The sequence below is a fragment of the Ambystoma mexicanum genome, chromosome 3p (genome assembly GCF_040938575.1).
Source record: "Ambystoma mexicanum isolate Mex_15411 chromosome 3p, UKY_AmexF1_1, whole genome shotgun sequence".
In the NCBI taxonomy this organism is placed as follows: domain Eukaryota; kingdom Metazoa; phylum Chordata; class Amphibia; order Caudata; family Ambystomatidae; genus Ambystoma; species Ambystoma mexicanum.
In genome coordinates this window covers 514,577,861-514,605,671 of record NC_090925.1, presented here as the reverse complement: position 1 = coordinate 514,605,671, position 27,811 = coordinate 514,577,861, and the positions used below count along the sequence as shown (strand labels likewise).

Below are 27,811 nucleotides of genomic sequence, written 5' to 3'. Positions count from 1 at the left end.
GAGCTTAATTGGCACCACATTGAACTCCCAAGCTGGGGCAGGAGCCTTCACTGGCCGAAAAGTCTTGAAGAGCCCCTTATGGAACTCCTTGACGAGCCTGTGAGACGGCAGCAAAGGTCTGCCCAGTGACCTAGTGTACAGCGGGCATGCAGCGAGATGCACCTTGATAGAGGCATGAGCCAGTCCCGATTTTGCTAAGGAAAGCAAGTATGCTAGAACTTGCAGGGGCGTGACATGCAGAGGGGTAATCCTCTGAGCCCAGCACCACAGAAGAGAAGCGTTCCATTTATGTCCATAGCACTTCAAAGTTGACGATGCTGTGGCCAGGATGTCCTTCCATTCTGCGGGTAAAACAACCTCCAAACTCTAGGGCTGCAGGAGCCATGCCCTCAGATTCAGAGAATCTGGGTCATGATGCAGAATCACCCTGCCCATCTCTGGCAAGAAGGTCAGAGGACAGCAGTAGCCTGATGGCCGGAGCCACTGACATGCGTATTAAGTCTGGCTGCCACAGCCACGCCGGGGCAACGAGTATCATTCTGCAGTGGCACCGAGTGTGTAATCACACGGAGGAGGAGTGGAAACATATAAGACCTGTCCCTCCCACAGGAACGAAAACACCTCCCCCAAGCTCCTCTGTTGAAGGAACCTTCTGGCGAACCTTTAGCACTTTGTGTTCGCCACCGTCGCGAGGAGATCGATCTGGGGTCGTCCCCATTTGTCAAACAGCAGATTCACATGGTCCTGGCGAAGCGCCCACTCATGGCATGCAAGAACGCAGTTCCTTGCAGAGCGAGTCCACAATGGTGTTCCCACTCCTGCCAGGTGAAATGGAATGAGGAACATGCCTTGACGTATGGCCCACTGCCACAAATCCTGGGCCTCTTTGGAGAGTTGCAGAGACTGCTCCCCGACCCCCCACCCGCTTGTTTCCAGATGTAAAACATTCTTGTGGTGTTGTCTTTGAAGATCCTCACCACCTTGCTTTTCAATGATGGCAGAAAAGCCTTGAAGGCCCAGAATATGGACCGAAGTTCCAGGACGTTGATGTGTAGGTTCTTTTCCTATGGTTGCCAGAGGCCTCTGGCATGCAACTGTCCAGTGTGGGCTCCGCATCCCTCTAAGAGGCATCCATGGTGACCATCTCCTGGTAAGTTGGAACCTGAAACAGAGCTCCCCAGAGAGTTTTTTTCTGTAAAGTTCCCCGATACTTGCATCCAGGAACTCCTGGAGTTCTCATGCACAGTCTGGAGAGGCAAACAAGGTTTAAGCAGGAGGACAAAACACCCAAAATCGACTTGATGGATCGAACCGTCCCAGCCTGGGCGGCCGACGACAAGCGCTGCACTTTGCCATGTACAGTTTTCACCCTCTCCTCCGAGGGAGACGCCAAGCATGTCACCATTTTGAGTCGTGCACCTAGGAATAGAGTATCCTGAAATGGCTTCAAGCAAGACTTTGGATAGTTTATGAAGAATCCCAGCTCCAACAGCAGACTTACCGTCCTCGCTGTGTGCTCGCTTGACAGGGACAGCAAGCGGGAATGCACCAGCAGTCGTCCAGCTAGGGGTAAACATGAATGCCCTGCAGATGAAGATGTGGCACCATCAGTGCCAGGCACTTTGTAAACATCCTCAGGCTGACTTCAGGCCGAATGACAGAGCCTTGAACTGGTAGTACTGACCCTGAACCACGAATCGCAGGAACTTGCTGTGCTTTTAGTGAATGGGGATGTGGAAGTAGGCGTCCTCCAGATCCAACTACATCAAAAAAATTCCCTGCTCCAGCTGGCAGAGCATGTTCTGCAACGTGACCATTCAGAACTTGAGACTTTGTACTTGTTGAGATGATTTAGATCCCAAAATCAGCCTCCAACTCAGTCTTCTTTCAAACTAGAAAGTATGTAGAATATACTGAGCCCTGGAATCACTGGGGGACAAGCTCCATTGCCCCTTTCCGCAACATGGACCACACCTCCTGCAGAAGCTGCTGCTTGTGTAGTTCTTGCCGCTGAATCTTAGGGATACGAGGACACTTGCGTTGGAACTCCAAGGTGTGCCCCTTTCCGAGAGCATCCAGCACCCAACTGTTCATGGGGATCTTTTCCCACGTGCTGACAAACGTTCCTAGCCGGCCCTCCCACTGGGGTGCGTAAGTGGGGGCCCAAAGCCACGGCCGGTTCGGGCCTGCAGTGGAGGGGGATCACGGGGGGGGGGGGGGACAGTTCTGCCTTTCAGAGTGCATCCCCTGTACAATTGAGTGGAAGAGCATGAGGGCTGCCTGTAAGGGGGTACTATAACCCTTTGAAGATCTTCCGGGCTTTCCTCTGGAGGAGCAAAAGGACGAGGATCGTCGATGCTGCAAAGTTCCCAGGGAACGTGCAGTCTCTGTGTCGGTCTATCACCTTCAAAAGCTTGTCAACTGACTTTCAAAAGAGGTTTTCCCCATCGAACATTATATCCAGCAGCTTTGTCTGAACGTCCTGGCGGCAGTTTGTAGCCTTTAACCAACCTTGACGGCCTAGAGACACCTGGTGCCCCCATCTGCCGAAAAGCTGTTTCTGCAATTTCTACCGCCACTGTGAAGGTATGATCTGAGGCCACTTCACCTTCCTGACAGAGTTCCAGTGCCTCAACCTTATTTTCAGGTAGGAAGTCCAGTATAGGGTCTAGCTTGTTCCAGAGTTCCCAGTCATAACGGGACAAAATGGCTAGGGCATTCAATGCCTTGATGCTAGTAGAGGCTGCCATGTAAATTATCCTCTTACCCATTGCATCCAGCTTCTTCCGCTCCTGGTCCGGAGGTACCATGGCTGCCATTGACTGGTTCGCAGAGTGTTTCCTAGCTGCAGCCGACACCAACGAATCTGGGAAGGAGTGAGATCTTAGGCACGTGGGCACGGAGTCAGGTACCCTGTACTTCTTTTCCAATCTGTCCCGCTTCGTCTGGGATGTACTTGCATTCTTCCTAAGGACTAGGCACTCTTCCCAGATGTTGGCCAGGAAGGGAACAGACATGATTGTCTTCCTCCTCGACTCACAGCATTGGTACAGGAAGCACACCATCTCCTCAGGGACTAACTCAAACAGTTCCAAGGCCCTTGAGATGACAGAATGAAAATATCTACCTTCGTCCGGACGGGATGCCCTATGGGGCTCGTCCATGTGTGGAGTACCCCCGTTCGCCCCAATGAAATAATAATCCTTGTTGGTACCAGTAGCCGTGGTAGCTGTGTCCGTGTGTAGACGCGGAGCTCTGGTAGGTGTCTTGTCATGACGAGGTGATAGTGGCGGGGTCAGATGATGCAGGGGACCGCACCCGCCTTAGATTTTCTCTTCCACGGGGGAAAGAGTTTACCCTCAGAGGTTCTGGGAGGTGCAGGCCCCGCTGGCGGCATCCTTTGTTGGATTTCAGTGAGCAGCGTGTGCAGAGTGGATGTCCAGAGAGACATCCCTAGGTCCAATGGTAAATGGAGCCAACAGAGTCGGAACCGGGTTAATGAGTCTCTTCTTCCACACTAGGGACGGAGGTCCTCCCCCTCCGTGTCCAAGCAGCATCCCTTGTGAAGATTGTTCACCTTGTCAGTACTAGAGTAGGTCTGCTCCAGTCTGTCCTCAGTAGCCCAGCAGTCTACATATCTGGGTGGCTCCACAGGTGGGACTGCTTCACTCTCCCTCTAAGGAGGCAGTTAGGCCGGAGCAGCTGCCTTGTTTTTCAGAGCCGCTGTGGACGTCGTTAGACGACAAAGTGCTTGTGGCTGCCTTTGTTGACGGTGCCTTGGTTGAGGCCTTCGCTGGCTTCGACGAACCCTACCTGGAGGGTTTGCGACTTTCTCTTTGAAGACGCTCCTTTCATTGGCAGGGTCATCGTGGAGGATGATGGTAATGGTGAACCCCTTTTGCCATCTCGTGACCTCCATCAGCTAGACCCAGAGAGCTTGGCCTTCTCGTGGAACCCCCCAACCCCCACACACGCAGGCGGAAGAACGCTCCTCAGACTGGCTGGTCCTGGATGAGGCTTGACCCTGCTCTGAGGCTGCGTCAGAGGCCTTGCTCAATTTGAGCCACGCCAACAGTCTGCTGTATCTAATCTTTGTTTATTTTCTTAGAGAAACCACGGCACACCTCGCATCCCTCCTCATCATGGTCCACATGCAGGCAGTACAAGCATTTATGGTGACAATCTTCTATGAAGACTTTTCTTAAACCACACTTCGTGCAGAGCTTGAAGAGGCTGTGCCATTCCTCCTTCTCCTCATCCATGCTGAAAAGGCACCAAGTAGTCCCCAAGGCCAGGCCTTCTCAAAACATCCATCAGACAGTGTATTAAGATCTACAAATCGGTCAAATTCTAACTATTTTGAGAAAAAGCACGAAATTAGCTCAGAGAGCAACTGGAGGACTCCCAACACTAAAGCGTGCGGTAAAAATCTGAAGATGGCCACCAGGTGGAGCTTAGAGGGGGGACTCATTGGATGGGGGCAGTATGACCCAGAGGACAGCGATTGGCTTAGAGGAGAAATACAGTTTTAAAGTGAAACTGGTTTTTCTTTTACTGAGAATTCCCAGCCCGACGACGGAATATTTATGAGCATGTGAATCCATGCCAGACCCCATGCTGGAGAACTTCCTTTAATCCCTTCTTGTAGCATTCCGTTATTCAAAGAACTATCCAGTGGGATATGGTCTGCTTGGTCACTGCCAGCACCAGATTTCATAGAAAAACAACAAACAGCTGTCATCCCAGAAAGGCACTGGCATTGCTAGGTACAAACTCATGCTACATTCAGGTCCAACCGATTTTTTTATTTGAATTTATAGAGCACACTAGCAGAGGCATTGAGGCGCTGGTCCAGGAGAGAATAATAGTTACAGGTGTGGCTACTGGTTACAAGAGGGCGTTGCATTGAATACAAACGAAACAGTGTCAACAATAAATACAAGCATTTTTAGTAGCGCTCGTCTAAGAGAGCAATAATAGTTACAAGGTGCACCTACTGGTTACATGAGGGCGTAGCTTAGGGTGAGTACAGCAAGGAGCAGTAATAATTTATAAAAAACGGAAGAGATCTGTGCTAGGATGTCAGTAGACAGAGAGGGGGAGAGTGGGGTAGCAGGTTCATGTGACGAGCAGGGTCTTGATTGCTTTGTGGAAGGCCAGGTGTGATGGTATCCCTCTATGGTGAGGTGGGCACGTGACCCAAGGACTTTGGGTACAGTGATTCTATTGGTGTAGGGGGTTCTGGTCAGTTTTGTGGAGGGTGGTAGGGAGATTCTTTCAGATAGGTAAAGGGGGCTCTGTTATGCAGGCATTTGTGAATGATGACAAGGGTTTTGAAGACTACCCTTTATTTTATGGGGAGCCAATGGACTGGTTGTCTTGCAGACATTATATGGTCACGTTTGGGAATGTCGATGGCAGCCCGAAAGGCGTTGTTTTGGACTACCTGGAGTTTTTCAATGTTTTTTGTGGAGATGCCAGCTAGCAGGGCATTGCAGTAGTCCAGGCGGGAACCAGTTATGGCTCTGGTTAAAAGGTTTTCTTTGGAGAGGAAGGGACTAGTCACAGTGAGGAGTTTGGCATGGTAGGATGCGGAGGACGGGATTGCTAACCTGTTTAGACATGGAGAGGTTGGAGTCCAGGTATTCTCAAATGTTTTGATGGTGTGGGAAAATGGGGATTTGAAAATTGGCAATGGTGAATGACCTATATTTGTCATCGTTTCTTTAGGGTTTCTGATGAGCCGATTAGGAGAAGTTCTGTTTTGTCACCATTTAGACAGAGCCAGTTTTATGGTCACATAGATTGAGTTAATGGTTTTAGTGTCAGCTTCTTAGTCACCTGAGAGTGGGAGGAATACCTGTGCATCATCCACGTAGTTCATGTAGGTGATGCCTAGGGCGTCGAGGAAGAGGGGCCTTGTGAATATATTGTAGAGGTTTAGGGAAATGCAGGAGCTCTGTGGGACGCCACATTTTAGGGTTTGCAGACGCTTGGTCGGAGAAGACCTTCATTACTCTGCCTTTGAGGAATGAGGTGATCCAGGCTATGGTATTAGGGGAGAAGTTGGCACCAGAGAATAGGTGGTGGCAGAGAGTGTCGTGATCAACAAGGTCAAAGGCAGCCAACAGTTCTAAGAGGAGGATAGCTGGTTTGCCTTAGTCTCCGACGTCATCCATTTGGTTTTTAAGCTCTAGCAGTGCTGTTTCAGTCCCGTGAACTGGGCAAAAGCCAGACTGGCATAGACTAAAAAGTTTGTCATCTTCAAGGAATTTTTGTACTTGAGATAAGCTGCTTTATCCAAGATCTTTATGAGAAACAGGACTGTGGTGATGGGCCTGTAGTTCCCAGGGTTAGTAGGGTAGAGCATAGGTTTTAGAAGGAGGCAAACCCATGCTTCCTTCAGTCAGGGTGGGACAAGCCCTGTGACAAATGAGGAGTTAATGGAGGCGGTAAGAAAGGGGGCGAGAGTATGAGCGCACTCTGATCAGCTGTGCGTGGCAAATGTCCCCTTTCCAGTTTGATTATATTCATGAGATCAATGACTTCCTTTTCCATGATGTCTTGGAAGGAGAAGAGTGGCAAATCACACCCTTCCAGGTCAGTGTGGTTGAGAGGCCTGGAGGGGAGGTTGTTGAGATATTGTTGGTGAGCTTGGATTTGGAGGGTGGCAAGTTTATTACATGTCCGATTTTTCATCTTTGGTGAGGGATTCCAGCTCTCCAAATATGGTGAAGATCTCTTTAGAGTCTGATTTTGAATTGGCTATTCTAGAGTTGAAGGAGTTAGCTTTAGCTTTGATGACAGCCAGTGTGCAATTTTTGGCAATTCTGTTGAAATCTAGTTTCAAGGGGTCAGTGGGTTAGGCTTACACTTGGAGAACGCTTCTCTTTTCCTGGTGTGTACTAGGTCTACAACAATCAGACTTCCTTCCTATCCATGGAACGGAACTGCCTTATTGGACCTTAAAAATCAGATCGATGACCTCAGAGATGCAGGTAAACCCGCCCTCCTGCTGCTCCTTGATCTATCGCCGGCCTTTTAATTTGGTTGACCTTGCTACCCTGTGCCACCACCTTTCTACAACCGCCAACTTCTCACCAAATGCCACTGCCAGGATCTCATCCTTTATCAAAGAAAGAACAATGAAAGTCTTCTCGGACCTAGCCTGCACTAAGCCCGAGCTAATCAAATCTGGAGTTCCACAAAGATCTTGTATTTTGCCCACTCACTACAACCTGTTCATGAGGTCTCTTTTTAACCTCTTAGACATCGCATATACCAATTATGCTGAAGATACGCGGGTCCTCATACCCCTTACAGGAAACTACAAGGCAGACAAGGAATCACTTGATACTATTTACGGCACAATCCAAACTTGGATGACAGAGAAATGGTTGTGTCTAAATCGTGAAAAAACAGAACTTCTACTCATCGGAGACCATCAAGAAACTGGATGCCAATACAACTCCTTTCTGATCGACAATACCACTATCTCGGTTTCAAAGGTAGTTAAAACTCTTGGAGTTTACCTAGACTAACCACTCAATGGTTAGGCAGGTGAACGCCATTTCATACACATCGGCCTATCATGCAAAATTAATCACTGCAGCCAGACCTTTTCTAACACAACAGAATTGCCTCACCTTCGCCAGAGCAATTATTGGGTCCCGACTTGACTATTACAACATACTTTTGCTAGGCACCTCAGCAAAAAACATTAGGAAACTGCAGACAGTACAAAATAATGACCTCAGAGCAGCCACCAGGAAATCTGTTCACTGTCTCCCCATTAAGGAGCGTATCATTTTCAAGACTCTCACCCACAAATGCCTACACAACTCAGTACCCCGCTACCTTTCTCAGAGATTTACCTTATAGCACTCAGACAGGCCCACAAGAACTGCCTACACCAACCGTGTAGCCATTCCCATTCCCAAAAGTGTTAGGGCATGAGCAGGGGATAGTTTCCAAGGCATTGCTGCCACCAAATGGAACTCACTACCCCCACACGGAGAGGCATGGAGTCACACAAAGCATTCAGGAAAGCAATTAAAACGGTGTTCTTGGTGTAATTTCAGGTGATAATCAGTTTTCATGTATGTATGACTACGAGTTGCCTCAACTCACCCTGTATCATATATGTATTAGTTTCTCCTTAAGGCTCCTGTAACCTATGCAATGCCTACTGTTTCACTTAACAGACATTTTCTTGAAACAGCACCTCGATGCCTCCGGGCTGTTAGGCGCTTTACAAATGCAAAAATAAAGATGGGAAGTAGTGGAGAGATTCCTGCCCGACATGCACATGGGAGCCGAAGGCTGAGCAGCTTGTTCCCACGCTGCCATCCAGCCATAAACTGGCCCATTTACAGTCCTCACTCTGTAGTTAAGGTGAGGTTGGAGGCTGCCCCCTTCTCCAGCCCACCCCCCCCCCCCCCCCCCCCCCCACAGATTTAGGGTGGCGGGGAACACCACCATACCACTGCTGCTGCAACCACATTCCCCAGAATGGTTTGGTTAGGGGAGTGTGGGGGGGGAGGGGGGGGGGGCTCTGAGTGTATGGCAGCACTCACTGCATCGGGGGGACATGTAAACGGCTCGGATCATGGAGACCAGATGCAGATTCCAGCAGCTCTGCCTGGTCTGCCCTGAAATCAGACAGACGATAGTACTGGACTTGAAAGGGGCTCCTGTTCAAAGAAGGGATGGGGGCATCTACAAAGATCAATTGCATTGACTAAAAAGTCAGTCCTGGATTCTGGGTATAGCCCTGATCTTGCAAAGTCAATGAAGCTGGTGGGGCCAAGGGGGCACCAGTAGACATTGATCCACCAATACCCCTCTTCCCCCCAAAATCAAGGCTGCAGAACACAGCCACTTCAGCTTCCAGTTGGGCAGGAGGGTGCGTGGCCCTTCTCCGACAGTCTCTTGCCAGTGGTCCAGGCGCAGCAATCCAAGTACCCTCTAAAGCTGCACCAGTTGCAGGTTTCATAAACAAAGAGCATTTGTTGGTTAAATTCCTCCCTTTCGAGGAAGACTTGCCCCATCTCTTTGGATAGGTCTATATCCTCCCACCTATGTCTGCGCTTTTTCTTGTGGGATAAGGTGGAAGGAGTGGTAGGACTCTGCTAGATACCTATTTTTTGCCTGTGTCACTCGATTTCCCAGTCACCTATTCCCAGAGTGGGTCCCTCAGTGTCAACCCCGATAAAATCAGGCTGGTGACTTCGGAGGGGGTTTACTTCACAGCAACAACCTCCTTTTGGGCCTTCAGTTCATTGCCCAACATGAGCCAAATTGGTCTATGTCATACTCCATTCCCCCCCCCCAGCACCAAACAAATATTGTGCCGTGAGTGGAGGTGGAGCGAATGATTGACCTTTTAGAGTTGCAGTCTCAGCAAGGCTTGAAACACAAAGGCTTGTGGCTCAACATGATAGCACAGGAAAACAATGTTCTAAACAGCATGTTGAGAACACGGAAAAAGGGAATGAAGGTAGGGTGCATAGTGCATGTTATAAGTAGGAAGGTGCAGGTCATGTCTGGAGGCACGCAAGAGCCAGAGGGGAGGAGTCAAGGTGGAATACACCACTTGTCGAAGTGTTCCAAGCAGCCTGTGTTTGGGAATGATACGTAAAGATGAGGCATCTGCAGAATTCAATCCAAGTGTCACACCATATCCTGCATTTTTTTTTATTTGCCCCTAACTTCAGAGTACATGCTCGAAGCATTGCAAGAGTTTTAATTTGAGTAGTGTGAGGTTTCTTGCTGGAAATCATTAAAAAAACATGTGGAATAAGGATTTATTTTTTTACTAATCACAAGTTGTCGTTGTATTTGACAGAATACAGGGATGAGCTTAACAACAAAATTTTACATGAGCATACAGCTAACAGGGCAACCCCAAGAGTGGGTTCTTACAATGGTAAACTAGATCCAAAGACCAATACATTCTCCAGGTGTAGCAAGGAGTCCCTGGGTAAGAAAGCAGCATTAGCACCGACCTATTACAAACATTACCTGTGGGGATGGACTGCTTTTTTGAAGTGGGTTCAAGCAGATTTTTTTTTTATCCATTCTGCAATGGCACAGAAGGCAGAAAAGGCCATTGTCAAAAGCAATTCCAGCTTTTACGATGAATGCAAATCCTTCCTTCGATCACTCTAGTGGTGGTGCATAAGTCAGTGTGTGATGGTACAGACAGATTTGGATCTGGAGCCTCACCTCACAAATGAGGACTCCAACATACCAGAGGTTACTTCTTGTCTTGTGTCAAAGGGGTGCGACTGAGCAGTTTGAGCTGAACTGCCCCTTTAGAGGTTGCACAAAGCTTGGTTTTTCATTACTGTATTGCACAAAAGGATTTAAAAAATAAAATGTTTGTATGATTGCATAGAACAATGTTAGAGGTTAGGCTTGATACAATTCCTTCCATCTATCCGCCTTTGGCGCACAACCTTGCCTACTTAAATCACTGCAATGTGAAGCATGAAATATTGTAGCATACAACCACAAATGTTCTGTAATCTACAGATGCTAACCTTACTGGCTCACGTGCTGCTGGAAATTAATCTATTCACCACCCTTCTCCCAGGCTATAAAATCATCTTTGGCATGATCATATTATTGCAGGCAGGTAATTAACATACGTCACCACCCATTTTGAAGTGGGACCCATTTTTTAAAGTAGGGAGCAAAATTATTTTTTAGGGAGCAAAACAGAAGTCCAATTCTCAATGGCAGTATTTGATAATCGAGTAAAATAGGCTTTAACTGGAAAACAGAAATGTTTCAGATTAATTGCTTTGCACCTAGTTATTCATGCACATTAAAAGATACAGGTTTATTTCTTCAAATTAGGTAGTAATAACAGTAGTTTCTTCCTGTGGCACAATGTACATGACTGGTCCAAACAGATCCATGGAGCCAGGTGGATGAAAGCAGGGGCACAAGGTTCTGCGTGTCAAGTTTCCTATTTTTTTGTTTGCATTTTTATTTTGGGGGGGGGGGCTTTTTTTTTTTTGAGGGAGTAAAAGTGGCTGATACACCACTTACCTGTAGGGCGGTCAACATCCACAGCAGTAGATATTTTTTAAATGCATCAGGGATGCCCCTTCAAGCAAACTGCACGAAAAACATGTAAAGAATTTGTTTTAACAAATTGAATGTTAAGCCAAAACATTTATCAAAAGCATTTAATGAATTCAAAATCTGGCATTTTGTGGAGGAAATGATTCAAACACCTAAATTAGTATATTTCTACTGTCTCAATCACAGCAATCTCATACAACAAGATCACACAAAAATAGTATGTAATTACTTGCAATTCAACACAGTCTGTATAACAGTATTTCATGGCAATTTGTACACAGGGCTCTCATAAAGTAGTAATAGCTATGTTAACTGTACAAGTTACGTGGCATCACGGTTTATTCTTTACTGTAGTGCTGCAGATAGCAATATACAAAGGTTACTAGTGGCTAGATATTATATATATGTATATCTTCAAAAATAAGAGAAAACATTTCAGAAAAATATTCACAGAATAGTACCAGACATTTTCTTTGTAAAACTTTAGAATGTGCACTATGTACATTCTTTAAATGTTTTCCACATAAATCTGGTGGGTCAACGTTCATCCAAACTATATTAATGGCAAAAATCAAAAACATGTTAGTCTGACAAATACTCTATCACATTTATATTTTTGGCTAGCTATGCAACGTTCATAAACTCTGAATACTTAACCATATTCATGGGAGCATGTTATGTGCAAGATTGGACAAGCAATCCCAAGTAATACAAGTTAAAAACCATAGTGACTCTTACTACTAAGTCAATCTTCCTCCAGGGTCGTGGTCTACTCTGTCTGCCAGGGGTTAGGGCCACACATTCCTTGTGGAATAGGGATCTTAGAAGTAAAGAGAAAGGCCAAATGCGCTGCAGAATCTCGCACTACCTCTTTAAAGCTTTACTGGATTCCACTGCTGAAAGAGTCCCGATCTGCAAACTGATTCATGCCAAAAAGTACCATACTGTTTTTTTTGGATTAACCTGCTAGGTAAACAAATGTAATCATGCCAGCCTCTTTATGGACATTCATCCTTAGGCTGTAAGGTAAGCAAGTGCCTTAGGACCATAAAGTATAGGGGCATGCGTCTTTCTGTCCTTGTTCGCATTAGACACAAAGTTCGACTTTGCATTTACAAGTCGGTCTATAAAGCAAGATTCTCAACACCAACCACATTTTTTGGCTACACCATTGTTTGATGCAGGTGTGAAGTGTTTTTAATGGAACTTACTGTATCTAGCATCCATATACCAAAAAGATGAGCTGGAAGAAGCGTAGTGCTTTCCGCTGCTCAGAGCTGCAAGTAGCACACAAATTACTGTGCTGGCAGGTGTGATAAGTCACAGACCATCTGCTTGACAAAGGATGAGGTTAGGCGTAAACGTGCTACAGAGCCAATGGCACAGTGGAGCTTCCCCAACAGAGAAACAGCTACTATGTGTGTGTCAGATACTGGAGAGTTACCGATAAAAGGTGTTTAGAATTGGGCCCAGTCATACCATTGTCAAACCAAAGGAAGGTGGTTTTGGGAACAGTCCTTGGGGGAAGCACCTTTGTTTTCTCCGAAGGCATTTAGCTCTGGTCTTAATCAGGATGCATAGATAGGCTGGGTTCTGAGAGGAAAGTTCAGAGAGGGGCAACTGACTGACAACTAATAGTAAAGCAAGTCACAGTAAATTCCTTAATTTCTGGGGACATCAAGAATATGGATTATAACGGAGGGATAAGTCAGGGAAGCTGCAATCTTGTAGCCTAAAGGAATTGGCTTTGAGCAGAGGTTTGCAAAAGTCAGATGGCACTGCGAGACTGGTCCATATACATCCTAATTTGCACCAGATCAGCTGGAGATCGAGTAATCAAGTTCAAAAAGAAAAAGGTAATTGGTAGGAAACAAGTGCTTCTATGCAAAGCCCTTATGAGGGGGGGGTGGGGGGAATCCAGCAAAGCCATCCACTGCCCCACTGACAAAGCGATACGCACCATGGGAAAACTCAGGCCAGATTAATTGCTTGAAAGATTGAGGAGTCTCCGTGCTCAGAGGCTGAAGAAGGGACTGTACCTGCGGGTGAAACCTACGCACAATTTAGGATTGGTCACATATTCAAGGAATGAGCTCTCCATAGTAGATTTGTTGCACACCTCAGACAAGAAAACATGATGTTAGTCATTGCAGAGTCCTCAGGCAGAGGCCCACAAACTTTAGGCGCAAATTGGGGCAAAGGCTCCTTCGGTTTAAGTCTTGCAGTAGGACCAAATACTTCCTGGTAATAGAGCAATAGCTGGTTCAGAATCTCATTCCCCACTCACAGTGCCCCCTTGTTGAGAGGCACTGTCTAGAAAGACTAGAAAACCAGGCACAGCCTGAAAAACAAGAGTTTCACATGGGATTGTTTCAAGGAAACAATTTCTGTCAAACTTCAAATCTAAGAGAGTTGAGAAGTCAGACATGGATGCTACCTGCAAAATCTTGTTGTGAGACACTCAAGTGGGGAGGCTTCAAAAAAAAAAAGACACAGGTGCTCAAGACCCAGGCATTGAAGGCAGATCATGTGTGAAAGGAATCGGACATGCATGAGTAACAGAACAACCACTATTAAATTTAGTCTACCATAGGGCGGATGGTCCAAGTTGGAGTGCCAAAGAACCCAAACTATAGAGAATCAGGATGGCAATAAACATGCAATGCAAAATACAACTGCATGAGTTGGCAGCCTATAATTTATTTAGATATGGTTTGTGGAAGATGGGACTTCCCAGTTGAGCAAGCAATGTTTTTGTCCTGGTCCTTGCAGCTAAAATGCGCCAAAAATCAGGAGTAACTGGGACACCTCCCTAAGGTTTTCACTATTTACTATCAACCTATCCAGTGCTTGGTTTTATTTCCAGACTTATGAAAGAACTATTCTTCAAATAAGAAATCACCACAAGCTAGGATTCTACTTTTGGTATCCAGGGCCCGAAGCAGTGCTTCAGAGGAGGAAAGATCATAAAAGGCTTAAACCAGTCTAGCTCAATCCTTAAACTACATTTATTTATGAGAGGAACATAACATTTGAAGGGAGATTAAACCAAAATGTGTTCCCGCTTCACTGGCTAAAACAGGTTACCCTCCAAAACTCACATATCAGTGACATAATTGAATCAGGTGAAAATCACTAAAAATTATCCTAAAAAGTGAACTTTATTATTAGGTAACCATATGTTTTCAGGGATGTTTTAGTGCACCCTTAAAAGCAAAGAAGCAGATAATGTGTCTTGTGAAATAAACCCTAGCCACGTGTTGGCTAGATCAATGTAAAATTCTGCTTATTGGCAAATATATTGTGCCTTGCTATGAAATATGTTGAGGCTGCAAACAAATTAGGAGCTTGAAAAGATATAATGGCATCATTCTTCCTGAATAAAAGGTTTTCAGCATAGTGCAGCACTTAAGAATTGCATTTGGTAACCAACATACCAATAAACTTGGCACACATGCCTTATAGAGGACTGAGTTAACTTGGCACTTCAACACAGACTTTTTTTCCCTTTGTCCTAAAGAGTGCATTTACTATGTATGACCAGAAAGGTAGGCTACAGGTAATATTCAGTAGAGGGTTCTTCTATTTTCAAAAATACAATAAACCATTTTCAAGTGGATCCCTAAAACACACATACTAACATTTTAAATGTGATTCAAGTCATTACAATGAACATTTACAGCTTTTAAGAATACAATGAACAGATGAAAAATAAATCGCTAACATTTGTCACACTTCCTATTTACAACATAGAATAGGATGCAGACCACATGACAGAACATGATTGAAAATATTACCAATTCCTCTCTGGGAGGAATCCCAGACAGCATTGGCATATTTCAACTGCATTGAATCTAGGTTCACATTATGAATACTATACAATTAATGGTGTCCGATTGTACAGTCACAAAATGGTACATAATTCAGATTCTAACAGAGGCTGGAAGTGAACATGTGGGGATAAACAATGGCAATATAAAGTAGTTACCTGCTGCCTTAGCCAGTGTACATCCCCAAATATAGTATTTACCTTTTAACACCATGCAATTATAAAAATAGGTTTGTATGAAGCTGTGCTTTATATAAATAAAAACACTAGTCCAAAAAACAAAAAAAAACACTTATGTAGTTTTCAAACTGCACTCCTCCAATACAAAATGCAAATGTTAGCATGGAGTGTACAGACGGGGAGAAAATACTTGGGATCCACCATACCTACTGCATAGGTAGAGGTAACTGAACAGTAGCAAACGCTTACTTGCAAATTTAACAAAAAATAAATAAAAAGGAATGACCAAGTTTAGGGATTTCCAAACAGTTCTGCACATCTACGTTAGAGTTCAGTTTAATATTTCTATTGATGAGTAAAAGTTCAAAACCTCTTGTACCATAGCCCTTTTCCTAGAAGAAATTGAAAATCTATCGATAAACGAGGTGGGGCAGTTGGGTAGATTTGTAATTCAATTGATTGTTAGGAGTAAATTTATGATGTTCACTTTTTCTGCAACAATAGTCATGATAGTAAAATGAAACACACTCATCACAAGAAACCTTTGAACAGACCATGCATGTGTTTGTAGCGCAAGGTCTGTTACAAAAGCTACAGCGTACTGAGCTCACTGGCTTCAGCTTTGCACTGTGTTGAGGAGCCCGGTCTTGAGGTGGAGTCTGCAAGCCATACAAAGATTTCTCACGTAAAGCAGAAGCAGGGGAAAGTTTGTCATTTTGACTAGATGTCTTTACTAAGAAGCTGCTTGGTTTCACAATAGGATAGTCCGGTCTGTAAATGCTCACACTGTCGCAATTCTGGCACACTGTGGTGCTACAAGATGCTCCACAATTTTGGCACTGCATTGAATTGGTCTCTTTGGCTAGATGAGTACGCTTGTGATAGTTTGGGGTGGTATCATTTTTTATGACCCAGACGTCTGGTTTTACAGATTCTTGTCTTTTCACATTCACCATACTTCGGGAGTCTGGATCAGTATACAAATCCAATTCATCTTGCACAGAGTAACAAGAGCTGTGCATGGTGTTGTTTGTTCTCAATACTCCATTTGGATTAGATGAAACATGCAAAAAGTCATCAGAACACCCATGTGGCGAGCTTGACATTGTAAGAAGCGAAGGAGAGGGACGAATTATTTCATCTTTAATATCATCTAAAACAGCAGCCACAACTGGTTCTTTCCGGAGACTCAAGGTGGTCATCAGGGGGGGCTTATTCTTTCGCTCCATATAACTGTCATAAGTATCAACAGATTTTGAGGGCTTACTCACTTTCGGTTTGATTAAGTCTTTGGATGTCCTTTCACTAGCAGATTTCTGAAGGACCATTCGTGCCATAGAAGTGTTCAAGGACTCTTTGCTTTCAGCTCGCCTTTTCATTTCATCACTGCATCCTCTGACATCTTCATTATTATTCTTTCTCTCATTAATTACATTAAGTTGAGAATATCCCTTTTCTTTCACTTGTGCGTGAATGTCAAGTAATAGCTCACATTCCACCCTTGCTAAAAAAAGTTCGAAAGAAACCCTTTTAACATGGGTCGTATCCACCAAGTCTTTTAGCTTATAGCCACTTCCCATCTCGTGTTCATATCCCATGTAACTTAAGATCTGTTTTATATCCTCTTCACGTAAAGTCGACTTTACAGTATAAACAAACAGTCCAGTGTAGGTCTGAAAAGAAAAAACAAAGCTCAATTTGCACAAGAAAATAATTTCAGATGTTGAGATTCTAATATTGGCTTGTACAGCAACAGGTGAAATGCATTCGACATGGCTAATAAGACTAAGCAAGGGAATTCAGCCTGCAGCTCTCCTAATGTTGGAGTACAACTCCCAAGATATACTTCACCATTTACTATAATGAGTAGATCATGCAGGCGTTTCGTCCAAAACATCAACAGCTGAAGGTTGTGGACCACCCGGCTACAGCACTCAATTTCACAGAGATGTCAACATTCGTGTCCTCTTAAATGTATGCCCCGAGATACCTATATGCAAGTAAATGCAAAAGTGACAAGAACACTGCATTTGTAACATGAAAACCACAGAAAGCAGAATTGCTGGGTTGCTCAGGTGACCCTTTTTGCCCCGCTTCTCTGGCTCACTTGAGCCTGGCCAAGGCTCCCTTGGGATTTGCACTGTTGGCTAGAGCTACCTCAGTCTTCAATCCTCTACCCTCCCCACAGCCTGCCATCTAAAGAGACCCCCCCCTCACCCCGCAACAAAACAAAACCTGCATTGCCTAGGACGTTAAACCATAATGCACCCTCCTGCATGGTCAGAGCCCCTACATTCATATGTATATGCATATGCATATGCATATTCCAAATAGAATAGCAAACCTTGTCAGGAGTGGTACATTTCTGGTGGTGATGAGGAACTCCAGAGGCATCACTTCAAATGGAGGAGTAGGACCTAACTTCAGGGTTATTTGCATGCAGCACTCTTCCACACCAATTAACGTTTGTCATGTGTTAAATAAGCACTGAATAGTGCATTGGAGCAATTTAAACACAAGTGCATTTTTTTGTGGCACCAGTCACTGCAGTACTGCTGCAGACGTGGATTGGTCATTTCAGGTGTGCCAAGTTTCCATGTTCCATGAAATCGTCATACAATGAAGCCAGAGTAGGGGCAGGAGTCTAGTGTCAGCGGCCAGTCAGCAGGGAGACCCCAGTAGCTGACTACCAATCATGTGCCCTGAATTTTTACCATGGCAGTTTTACATGGCTAGATTTAACTGAAGGTTGCAAAATGCAGCATAATTGGGCATAGCAAAGTCTCACTCCTCCTGTGGAGCGGATCTCTGTCCTACTCGAGCAACACAAGTTGGCAACTGGGATGGAATATGTGGGTTCGGCTGTATTCAGTCCGTTAAACTATAAACTCCAGAGCCTTGACTGGTGGGTATACACGCATTTCATCGCAGTATTTTACACCGCGTGTTTTTTCATCGCCGTTTTTATTTCGAAAAAAAATATATATGGTTGTGGGTCTAAGGGAATAAAAAAAAAAACAGCGATGAAAAAACCTGCGATGAAAAATACTGCGGCGAAACATAGAACCGACTGGTGAGAGTACAAATATGCATTCCCATAATACCAGCCCCTCCGCCCCTTCCTGCCCGCTCCCCCTGCACTTGCATGGACGAATGTCAGAAGGCCTAGCAGGACCATTTAATATGCTATGCATAGGCCAACATCTAGTGGAAGCTGCAGAGTATTACAGTTGTTTTTGAAATTCAGAAAGGGACCTCAACAGGGCGTGCCAGTAATACGATCCCTAGTGGGACGTCCACAGTACCCATGATCCCTCACGCGTCGAGATTCCCTCAGATTGTTTCGTTTCGACATGAGGTTGCAAGTGTAATGTGAGTACATCTGTATCCAGGCAGATATAGACAGAAAGCTCATAACATCTATGCACCTTCACCCAAGGGAGGAAGGGTGGGCACATGTGAATCGAAGCAGATACAAGCATCAGAAATATGATTACAGTGGGTAATGTATCCCTTCTGAGGCTTGTGGAATCTGCTTAGATCACATGCTACGGATAGATTAGCGAGCAGTGTTACGAGAAGGTGGTGGGTTGTGAGAAGTAGCCACGGCAAATAGAAGTTTTAGAACCGCTTGTCCCACACACCTCTGTATCTGCTTTGGAACGTGCATCAATGCAGTAATGCCGAGTGAAAGCATGTACTGAGCTCCATGTAGCTGCTTTGCAAATGCTGTCTAAGATTACATTTGCAATGAAAGTCAGAGTAGCTCCTGTGCTTCATGTGGAATGAGCTCTTGGCGTGAAAGGCAGTGTTTTATTTGATAATGAATAGCATAGTTGTATACATTTGACTATACATCTGGAGATGGCATTCTTGGAAATGCAGTCACCCTCTCTGCCTGTTGCTATGGAGACAAACAGTTGATCTGTCTTTCTAAGCAGTCTGGTGTTGTCTACGTAGTAGAGGACCCCTCTCCTCACACCTAGTGTGTGGAGTTTAACCTCAGCTGAGCTAGTTTGATTCTGAAAGGGAGCCGGGAGCTCAATGGACTGTTTTACGTGGAATTTAGGGGAAAACCTAGGATGAGTACATAAAAACAATGTATCTTTATGGACACTAAAGAAAGGGTCCTGCACTGACTAGGCTTGTAATTCACTGACTTCTTATGGAAGTAATAGCCACTACAAAGGCAGTCCTGCTGCTGCATAGGCTCGAGAGGGGAGCTTTGCTAGCATTACATCGAGATCCCATCCTGGCAGGGGATTAGAAATTGGAGGGTGGAGCCTCTTTACTCCCTCCATAAATGCCTTAATGACTGGTACTTTCCAGCACAAGACTTTACTTTGAGAGGTGGTATAGGCTGATAAAGCTGCCAGGTTGACCTGTATAGAGTTGAATACTAAGCCCGAATCTAATGTTCTCCCCGGTTTCCCTCCCTTGTCGCGCTGTGAAATACTTGTGTACGAGCGCGATAGAAATAAAATATCAACAAGTGGAGTAAATAATTTAAAATGTGTGAAGGAGTACATTCTACGGGGTTTGTTTTGACTGGCACCAAATTACAAATCATCTCCACTTGACGAAATAGCAGTATCTAGCGTTTGGTTTTCGTGCCTCCTTGAGGATAGCCATACACCGCTGTGGTAGATTAAAGGTGTCCGAACTCAGACTTCAGGAGCCATGCTGCCAAGTTAGAGTGTGGCTGAGGATGTACCGTTGTTCCTCAGTGTTGGGTTAACAGGCTGGTTAGGTACGGGAGCTTGATGGGATGGGACATCGCCAGTTTGCGCAGATGTAGATACCATGGTTGTCTTGCCCACTTGCCCACATAGGAGCAAATACTACGAGCGGCATCTGTTCTCTGTGCATCTTGTTCACAATCCTGCTCATTGGCTGGGGGGGGGGGAGGGGGGGAACATGGAAGCGAAGTCTGGGCATTGCTTGTTTTCTTTTGTAGCGAAAAAGTTTAGTGTGCTATGGCCGAAAAGGGTCAGTCGAAAGTTGACAAGTCTGACAGAGGCTTGTCCTTTTTCTTGTTCTTCACCGCAGTGAGCACATGGCGTCGGGAATGAAAAGACAGAAAGAGAAACTCTTAAACTTTGCAGAAGCAAATGGCGTTAGCTGAAATTGAACTCCGCTTAATGCGCCCACTCACAATGGCAGAAAAAAAACAATTGGAGGGACCTCGACGCGTGAAGGACCATGGGTACAATGGACCTTCACACTAGGGATAGTATTACTGGCACGCCCGGTCGACGTCCCTTTTTGAGTATCGAAAACAACAACTAATACACTGCAGCTTCCACTAGATGTCGGCCTATGCATAGCATGTGATCGAAGCAGATTCCACAACCCTCAGAAATGTATATATAAAACACAATTAGATAATAAAACAATTAGAAAAAAGACACATTTAACCTAAAATAATAACAGCTCACTAAAAGGATGCAGAGGCAAAACATAGTAGAAAGCCTGCATTATCACCTGCAGGTTTTTTCCTCCAGTGTCAAGATGCAGATGGCAAAAGGGAGGGGCATTAATAACAGGATAATGGACAGTTAGCAACATTGAATGCCTCAACAAGGAAAACAGATTTCCTTAAAAACGAGCAAGACTGTATCCATCATGTGACGAATGGCACATCATGTAACATGCAAACTACTTTATGAAGAAAACTGATAAAAAAATCAAATACTAAAAAAGGATGTGTACTACACCGTTTAATTAAAATTGCAATAAAAAGAAAGATTAAAAGGAAGCAAAACATAAACCACTCACCTTTATCGTTTTGAATTCCTTCTTCCATGGATAAAGAAAAAGATTTATCCCAACAGTTTCTAACACTTCAATCGCCCGATAGAGAGTGTGCAAATTTGAGGATTTAATCGATTTTAGGGAATTTTCAGCCAACTCATAAAATTTTATCAACCTGAATCTATGGCAGGGATCGATTTTCGGAAGGCTGAGTAAGGCCGATGCTGCAGTTCGAAGGTACTCATCATTGAATCGTTGCTTGTTGTCTGACGCATCCACTTTCGACTCATGGAACTGTACATACTTTCTAAATAAGTCATCTTTATACTTTGTATCCATTGAAATTTACTTGGTAAATTATGCACGTGCTGTTACATCATCTTTTCCATGGCTTTTCCATGATGAGAAAGTTAGTTGTAGCAAGATTGTGTACAGCCATTTTTCCAATCTTCACTAGTGGTCTCTGGAATTAAAATCAAAACGTAACTCAGACTTTTACACAGGTATGTTCAAAGGCAGGCATTTAAAAAGGTTACTTGTGCAGAAAAATTACACTTTCTTACAAGTCTATCCTCCCTCCATAAAGTACTGTACATCTTAGACAAGTTCATGTCAGTTCTGCAAGACTTTATTTTACCAATCTCAGTTTTAAGGCTGTACAAAGTAGTCGGACGATCGCAGATAGGACTTTAGGTCACAGTATAAATTAGTTAACGTCAATGAAATTGGTCACTTTAGCCATAACAGACTAAGGAACATTATTGAACACAAACATTTTTATAAAAATGAGCCATTTCCGGTTTCAAAAGACTATGCGACACTCCAATCCAATTGTTTTCCAACTAGTTCTATATAAAATGAAACTAAAGTCTCTCCACTAAGTAAGCACAAAGAAAAGGGAAATCGAGATTCTCACATTATAATCCCATATATAAATTTTAGCATAATTTATGTGCTGTAATTGAACAGGACCACTACATCTTTTTCAAAGAAATAAAAACCTTTCCTTGAACAATATCAGTTACACCACCACATTCCGGACATCTACATGTACTTAATCTCAGCCCAGCTCCATACAGTATTCCTCAGGGAACGGCTTTCACCTATGCAATACAATTAAGTTTCTTTTACAGCTGTGGCACGAATACAAAAAGGCACAGATGCTTAAATATTTGGCCAACCTCTTCTACAGAAGCATGTTCTTTTCCATTTCCATCATATTCCCACCATATCCATATTAAAGGGGTATTTGAATTTCCGTTACTGCAGGAATGCAACCTTGCTACATTCAAGAGGTGGGTTAAAACTGCCAAGATTGAGCTGGTAATTGGGTAACACCCCTGAACAGAACCGTCTTGCAATAATATAACCAATGAGTCTTTAAGAAGACAAAACAGTTCTTCATCCTCCCCCAAATAACTCCTCCCAATAGGGCTGGGACAACCCCACCACATATGCAGAAGTCTTGCCATTCTCCACATCACCTTTAACAGAGAAGAAACATTCAGAAAGATCTTTAGATGTTGGGGAGATAATACAATCCAAGGTACATGTTGTACGCTTCCCCCAAACTGGGAAGCCTCATTTTCCCATGTCCAAATTCTTTAAGGATTTCTCTTACATCATTCCACAGATCTCAGGCCAAATCTGCCATACATTTCTGCTTTTCTAACAGGTGCCAATAGTAGACCCCACTTGCCAAATGAATATTTTGATCTAGGCATTTCTACAAGGGAGAGAGTCTACAGGGCACTGCTGCTTTTGTATTAGGAGTGATCCAATGCCAGTTCTGAAACCAATCCTTCATCCCATCCCTACCAAACATCCACATTTACTACGATTCCTACTCAAAAAGCTACTTATCCATGGCAAATTCAGAGTTAACCCAATTTCCCTGGTGGAGTGCCGATTAGCCTGGAGACAAATAACCAACACACTAAACAGACAATAGAGGTCCTTTATGTGGACAGAAAAACACGCACAATGCTTAAGGCACACCTTTAGGGAGCAGAACTCCCCCCCCCCCCCCCCAGTGGGGGGGCCAGAAAAGGAAGGAGAGTCAGGGGGACAGTCAGCCTGTTCTATTGCCAGTCATCAGTTGTTGAAGTTAGCCGAGATCAAACCCACCACTGGATTAAAATGACACTTTATAATTTCACAATGTTGGGGACCCCATCCAGCCCTCCTCCCATTTTGATCTTACTCTTCGTGAACCCTTTCGGAGCCTCCCAGGCCAAATTAAACTGGAAAACCACCATACCAGTTTTTAAAATTAAATACTTGGATGTATGTGTGTACCTTTAGCATAGCCTCGATCTTTCACTTCAATAAAATCTGAAATATCCTGGTTTGGCAATTTCTCATGGTCACGTATAATTATGCTTCAACAGGCAAACAATACTGATTTTATAAAGGAGCTTTTATCTCCTAGCGAACCATCTCAAAGTAACCCAACTACCTTCTTCCCAATAGAAGTCATGTTTCCCTCTCAAATTAGTTAAGCCCCCTTTTGAGGATTCAGTAACATTCGTTATTTTGGGCTTTACACGGTTTATCGTAAATACAAAGACCACCCAGAATTTCTCCAAGGTCTGGAGAATCTTAGGCAGGATATTCTTGGCATCTACCCCAAAAAGAAATATAAATAAAAAATAAAGTGTCGATTGTTTGCATACAAGCACCATTTATGAACTGTTGTACCCTTTAGGAAAGCAACTCCCTACAAAGCACAAAGGATTTAATGGGCAACCCCTTGTGCCCCTCTAGGGCTTGTATAGTCTCCTTTCAATTGAATGCTGTCTTGGGTATTGATTGTTGGCCATCACCACTCAAAACTGGAACCAAAACTAGGCACTCTCAATTATCGCCTGGAATCCTTTTGTAGGCAAGGATTGTGTGAGTATAATGGCTTACCAGGAGTTTATTTTGTGGTTTTCCTTCCAGTGGTCCATTTGCCTAGACCCTCCTCCCTCAGCTCCCCTTGCTCTTCGTCTGCTGGGACTGGTCAGGGTCACGGGACTGCATCGTCCAGGCAGCCGGCAGAGGGAACCTCCACCCGGCTCGCCCGTTTCCAATGGGCGCTCTACAAAGCAGCCTACAGCAAAAACCCATGTAAGGTGGTAGAATTCAGGAGCACAGACAGTGCTGTGCCCCTGTAACCCGAGCCACACCATTACCACCACTTAATTTCACCATTACAGTGTATGAATCTTGCGGCACTGAGGTTTGCCATTGTGTTCATCCCTGCTGCACTCTGTATTTTAAGTATAGGCACTGCAAGTTAGCTAAATGTAGGAGTATAACCACTATTGAAATTAGCTACATTTTGATGCTACGGTCTAACACCAGTAAATAAATAACTCTACAATATCTTGGATACCCAGCCCCAAACAATAGACCAAACACTCCTACCTCGACCACAGCGAAATCCTAAAAACCAACAAACTGCACACACCACGCAACACCAAACATGAAACTAAACCAATTATGCACAAGTCGCCCCATACACAACATTTACCAACTAAAAACAAACCAGCACACAGTGACAGTTTTTTCCAAACTGAAGCTACCAACAGCACATAAAAGCTCTTGCGGTTTTCCCTCTCAATCCCAAATCCAGCCACCCTTCCTTTTCAGATCTGCCAGAGTACCTGGAGACCCATGGAAATGGCAGCGGTGCATGGTATAAACCATGGTAAATTACCACTGTAATGCATACAAGGCATTCAAAGCCAATGGAGCCGACCCCTGTTTCTCCCCCACGTCCCCCCCCTCCACCCCCATCAATTTTTGCATTTCAATAAGATATAGGACTCTACAAATATCATGTGTACCGCTATCTGGGATAAACCCATCCAACCTGTTTGCACCATGAATGGGAGAACATTGTCAGACAAGTGGCTAAGGTCTTGAAACATATTTAGGCATACGCATTCAGTGTGATGGAACGAGATTGCAATCAGCACTATTCTTTCCTGGTTTTAATATGAGAGTGCTGAATGCATCTGCCATCAAATCCAAAACCCTTTTAGACTGCACAAAAACAATTAGAGGTTCTGAAGATTACCAATTAAATGTGATAACTAGCTATAGAAGTGAAAGGAAAATCCAACCGGTCCAAGTACATTCTTAAAAAGGCAGTGTTTTAATTGCAGTGGTTACCTCCAGACTAAACCTCTAGTTTACAATTTTAAAAAATCAAGTTGCAACCCCATCTGAGATATCTGGGAGATCCACTTCATCCAAAAAGCTACACTGGGCACCTTTATCTAGTGCCTCCAATTTGAACAATTCAGAGAAAAACTCTTTAAAATATCTAGTTTGCCTTTATTCTCCAACTGTAGGGTACCCATTGGCATTCTGAAGGGCAGCTAGGACTTCTGGTATGACACGTTGGAAACCTGTAGGCTAGAAGCCCACTAGATTTCTTTCCACAAGTTTTAGAAATGTTTGAAACTCATGTATTAACTGTGCAATCTGAAATAAACCCATCCAGTTCACCTTTGGCCAGCCTAAACCTATGCAGATCCAAGAGAGGACTGCTTGACACCTACCCAATTCCTTCCCTAGCTTAACCAACTCTCCAGCTTGCTCTAGGATATGCTATTTCTTGCTCAACCAAGATCCCACATAGTATCCCACTCGTCCAAAAATCCACTCCCACCAATATCAGTGTGTCCAAATACAGTTGATAGTGAGAGAAACCATTTCCACCAATACTGATCACACAAAAGGCCTCCTCATGCAATTTCAGTTCATATTTTCTATTAGGGTGAAAAACCCGCAAGTCAAAGCTAGATATGACTGGGCGTGACGTGTTCGAAACACAGGACCAATTTTAGAAGAAAGGAAGTCTGGCATTAGTCCCTCTGAGGCAATTATTCTAGAATACATCCTACAACATATAATTATAATCCCTCTGCCGGGGATTACTACATCACAAACAGTTCCAGGTCAGCAAGCATCTGTGCAAAAACTTCAGCTTTTAGCATTTTCAGGAGAGGATGGGACTCCCTGATCCATCAATAAACCACGAAATGTATTCCAATCTGTGAACACTAATGTTTCACTGTCTAAATTCTGCCATATCGGGAAGAATTTTCTGAAGAACTGCCTTTGCCCATCGTTGAGGGCATAAACTGAAAGTAGAGTCCTCCCTTCAGTATCCTTACAGATCAGCATCATGTACCCGTGTGTGCCGATGTAAATTTCTGCACAAATTTCCTAATAAACAGCCCACATTCCTTTGCAAATGGGTTACTTCAAGATGGCAACGTCAGTGTCAAGTCTTCAAGGCTTTACAAACCCCACCGGACACTTTTGGGGGAATTTAGATCAATTAAGACAAACAGTAATGCTAACTAAGGCTACTCATGCTTCTCTCAATGTCAGAAACCAGGCCTTGCAGAGATGATAAAACCACTGGGGAGTACACTGGTACATTCTTCATTTTTGCTCCATATATGTCACAGTCTGCGACCAAAATTCTATTGCCTCCTTTCAAGATCAGCATTGGTCTCATTTTCACTCCCTCTACCACGGAGCTGTATAGTTCAACATACTCCTTGAAAGCAACACAAGAGGTCAAGAAACAGAGGCATTTTATCAGGGTCGCCAGACGTCGAATATCATAAGCCCACATGTTATTCAAAAATATAACTACAATATAACCTTTGCAGGGAGTCCCACCAAGACACATTCTAAACCGGAGAATCAAACCCCAATTCAGTTTGAAAACCAAAAATATTATTCCATCATGTGCAAGGGTATGGAAGGAGGAGACAGACACACAGGTGGCATGATTGTTGCTAAAGACATTTATTTGTGAGAAAAATAAAAGGAACATCACTACCTGGCCCTATTACCAAAAGGGGTTTCCCTGCCTCAACTTAATATGAAGGATATGTCAGAATGTCCGTTACTAAAAATCCACCATCCAGTTGAAAACCCATTTCCTTCCCTTACACTGGAGAGCATTTCCTTGGGAATAACTCACGTCCCCAGGTTGAAGTCTTTCATACACAGCACATAAAGTTCCAGACTGAAAACTTCTCAGATCACAAATAAAGCACTTTTGAACTCAAAACATTAGTGCTAAGAGAACAAATACCCTTTCCCTGGCCTCTCTCAGGCTTCTCACAATGCCATTTGAATGACTCCCTTCCCTTGGCCTTTCTGACAATGTTCACAAACACCAGGGGGCTGCTCCCTTCCCTTGGCCTTACTTACAGCCCACCTGGCTCACTACCCTGCCAGGTACTGTGACCACGAGGATGGCTGAGGTATTCTCTTGATTGTGGGTCCCAGACTCCTGTTCCAATACAACATGGCAGACTCGGCTCTTGCCAGGTGCTGAGACTACGACGACGCTGCCTGCACCTTCTTGTGTTCCCACCAGTCAACCAAAATGCATCCATGTCTCTAGGGAGCATTGTTGTGGGATCTGGCCAGTCTTGAACCTCATCTGCGGTCTCCTTGCAGCCTCCACAATGTTTGGTGTAGCTACGGCAGCTCTGCAGCAGCTCATTCCAGCTAGTCTGCTTTCCCGACACGGACAACCCGTCGCCTCTTCAGCATTGGTACTGGCAGCCACATTCCAGCAAATAAAGGGGTCTTCCTGCTTCAGATCCTGTATGAATGCTGGGTCTCCCCACCTTTCATCCCAGCCCAGACTTCTCCGTACTGCATGCAGCTCGATGGAGGGCTTGGTGCAACATTGCGTCCTTTTTATTCCATCCTTGTCAACATACTGGTTAAGTTGACTAGAATGCTAATGTTGGTTCAGGTGGTCATTCTTCATTAATCCATAGTTCATCTTAGAGTTTTTAATTCCAAGTGGGTCATTTGAATTATCCTTTGTGTCAGTACTTAAAAAGGTTTTATCAAGGGGGGCCCTACTCTTCCCTTGTCTCAGTACTTGGTAAGGGTTTGTCAATAGTACATACATTCAAGTGG

General features: G+C 44.3%; 1 protein-coding gene across 4 annotated transcripts in view; it reads right to left on the bottom strand.

Moving 5' to 3' along the window:
• Positions 1-11,182: 11,182 nt before the first annotated feature.
• The window catches only part of SPATA2 (spermatogenesis associated 2), a 74,890-nt gene continuing 58,261 nt past the window's right edge, over positions 11,183-27,811 (bottom strand). For all 4 annotated transcript variants that reach the window (XM_069651190.1, XM_069651189.1, XM_069651191.1 and 1 more), the window contains 2 exons: positions 20,882-21,320; positions 11,183-16,776 (listed from right to left, as the gene is read on the bottom strand). In XM_069651190.1, the coding sequence (XP_069507291.1) occupies positions 15,514-16,776; positions 20,882-21,196 (1,578 nt within the window). In that variant the 5' untranslated portion in view covers positions 21,197-21,320 and the 3' untranslated portion in view covers positions 11,183-15,513. The remainder of the gene's footprint in view (positions 16,777-20,881; positions 21,321-27,811) is intronic.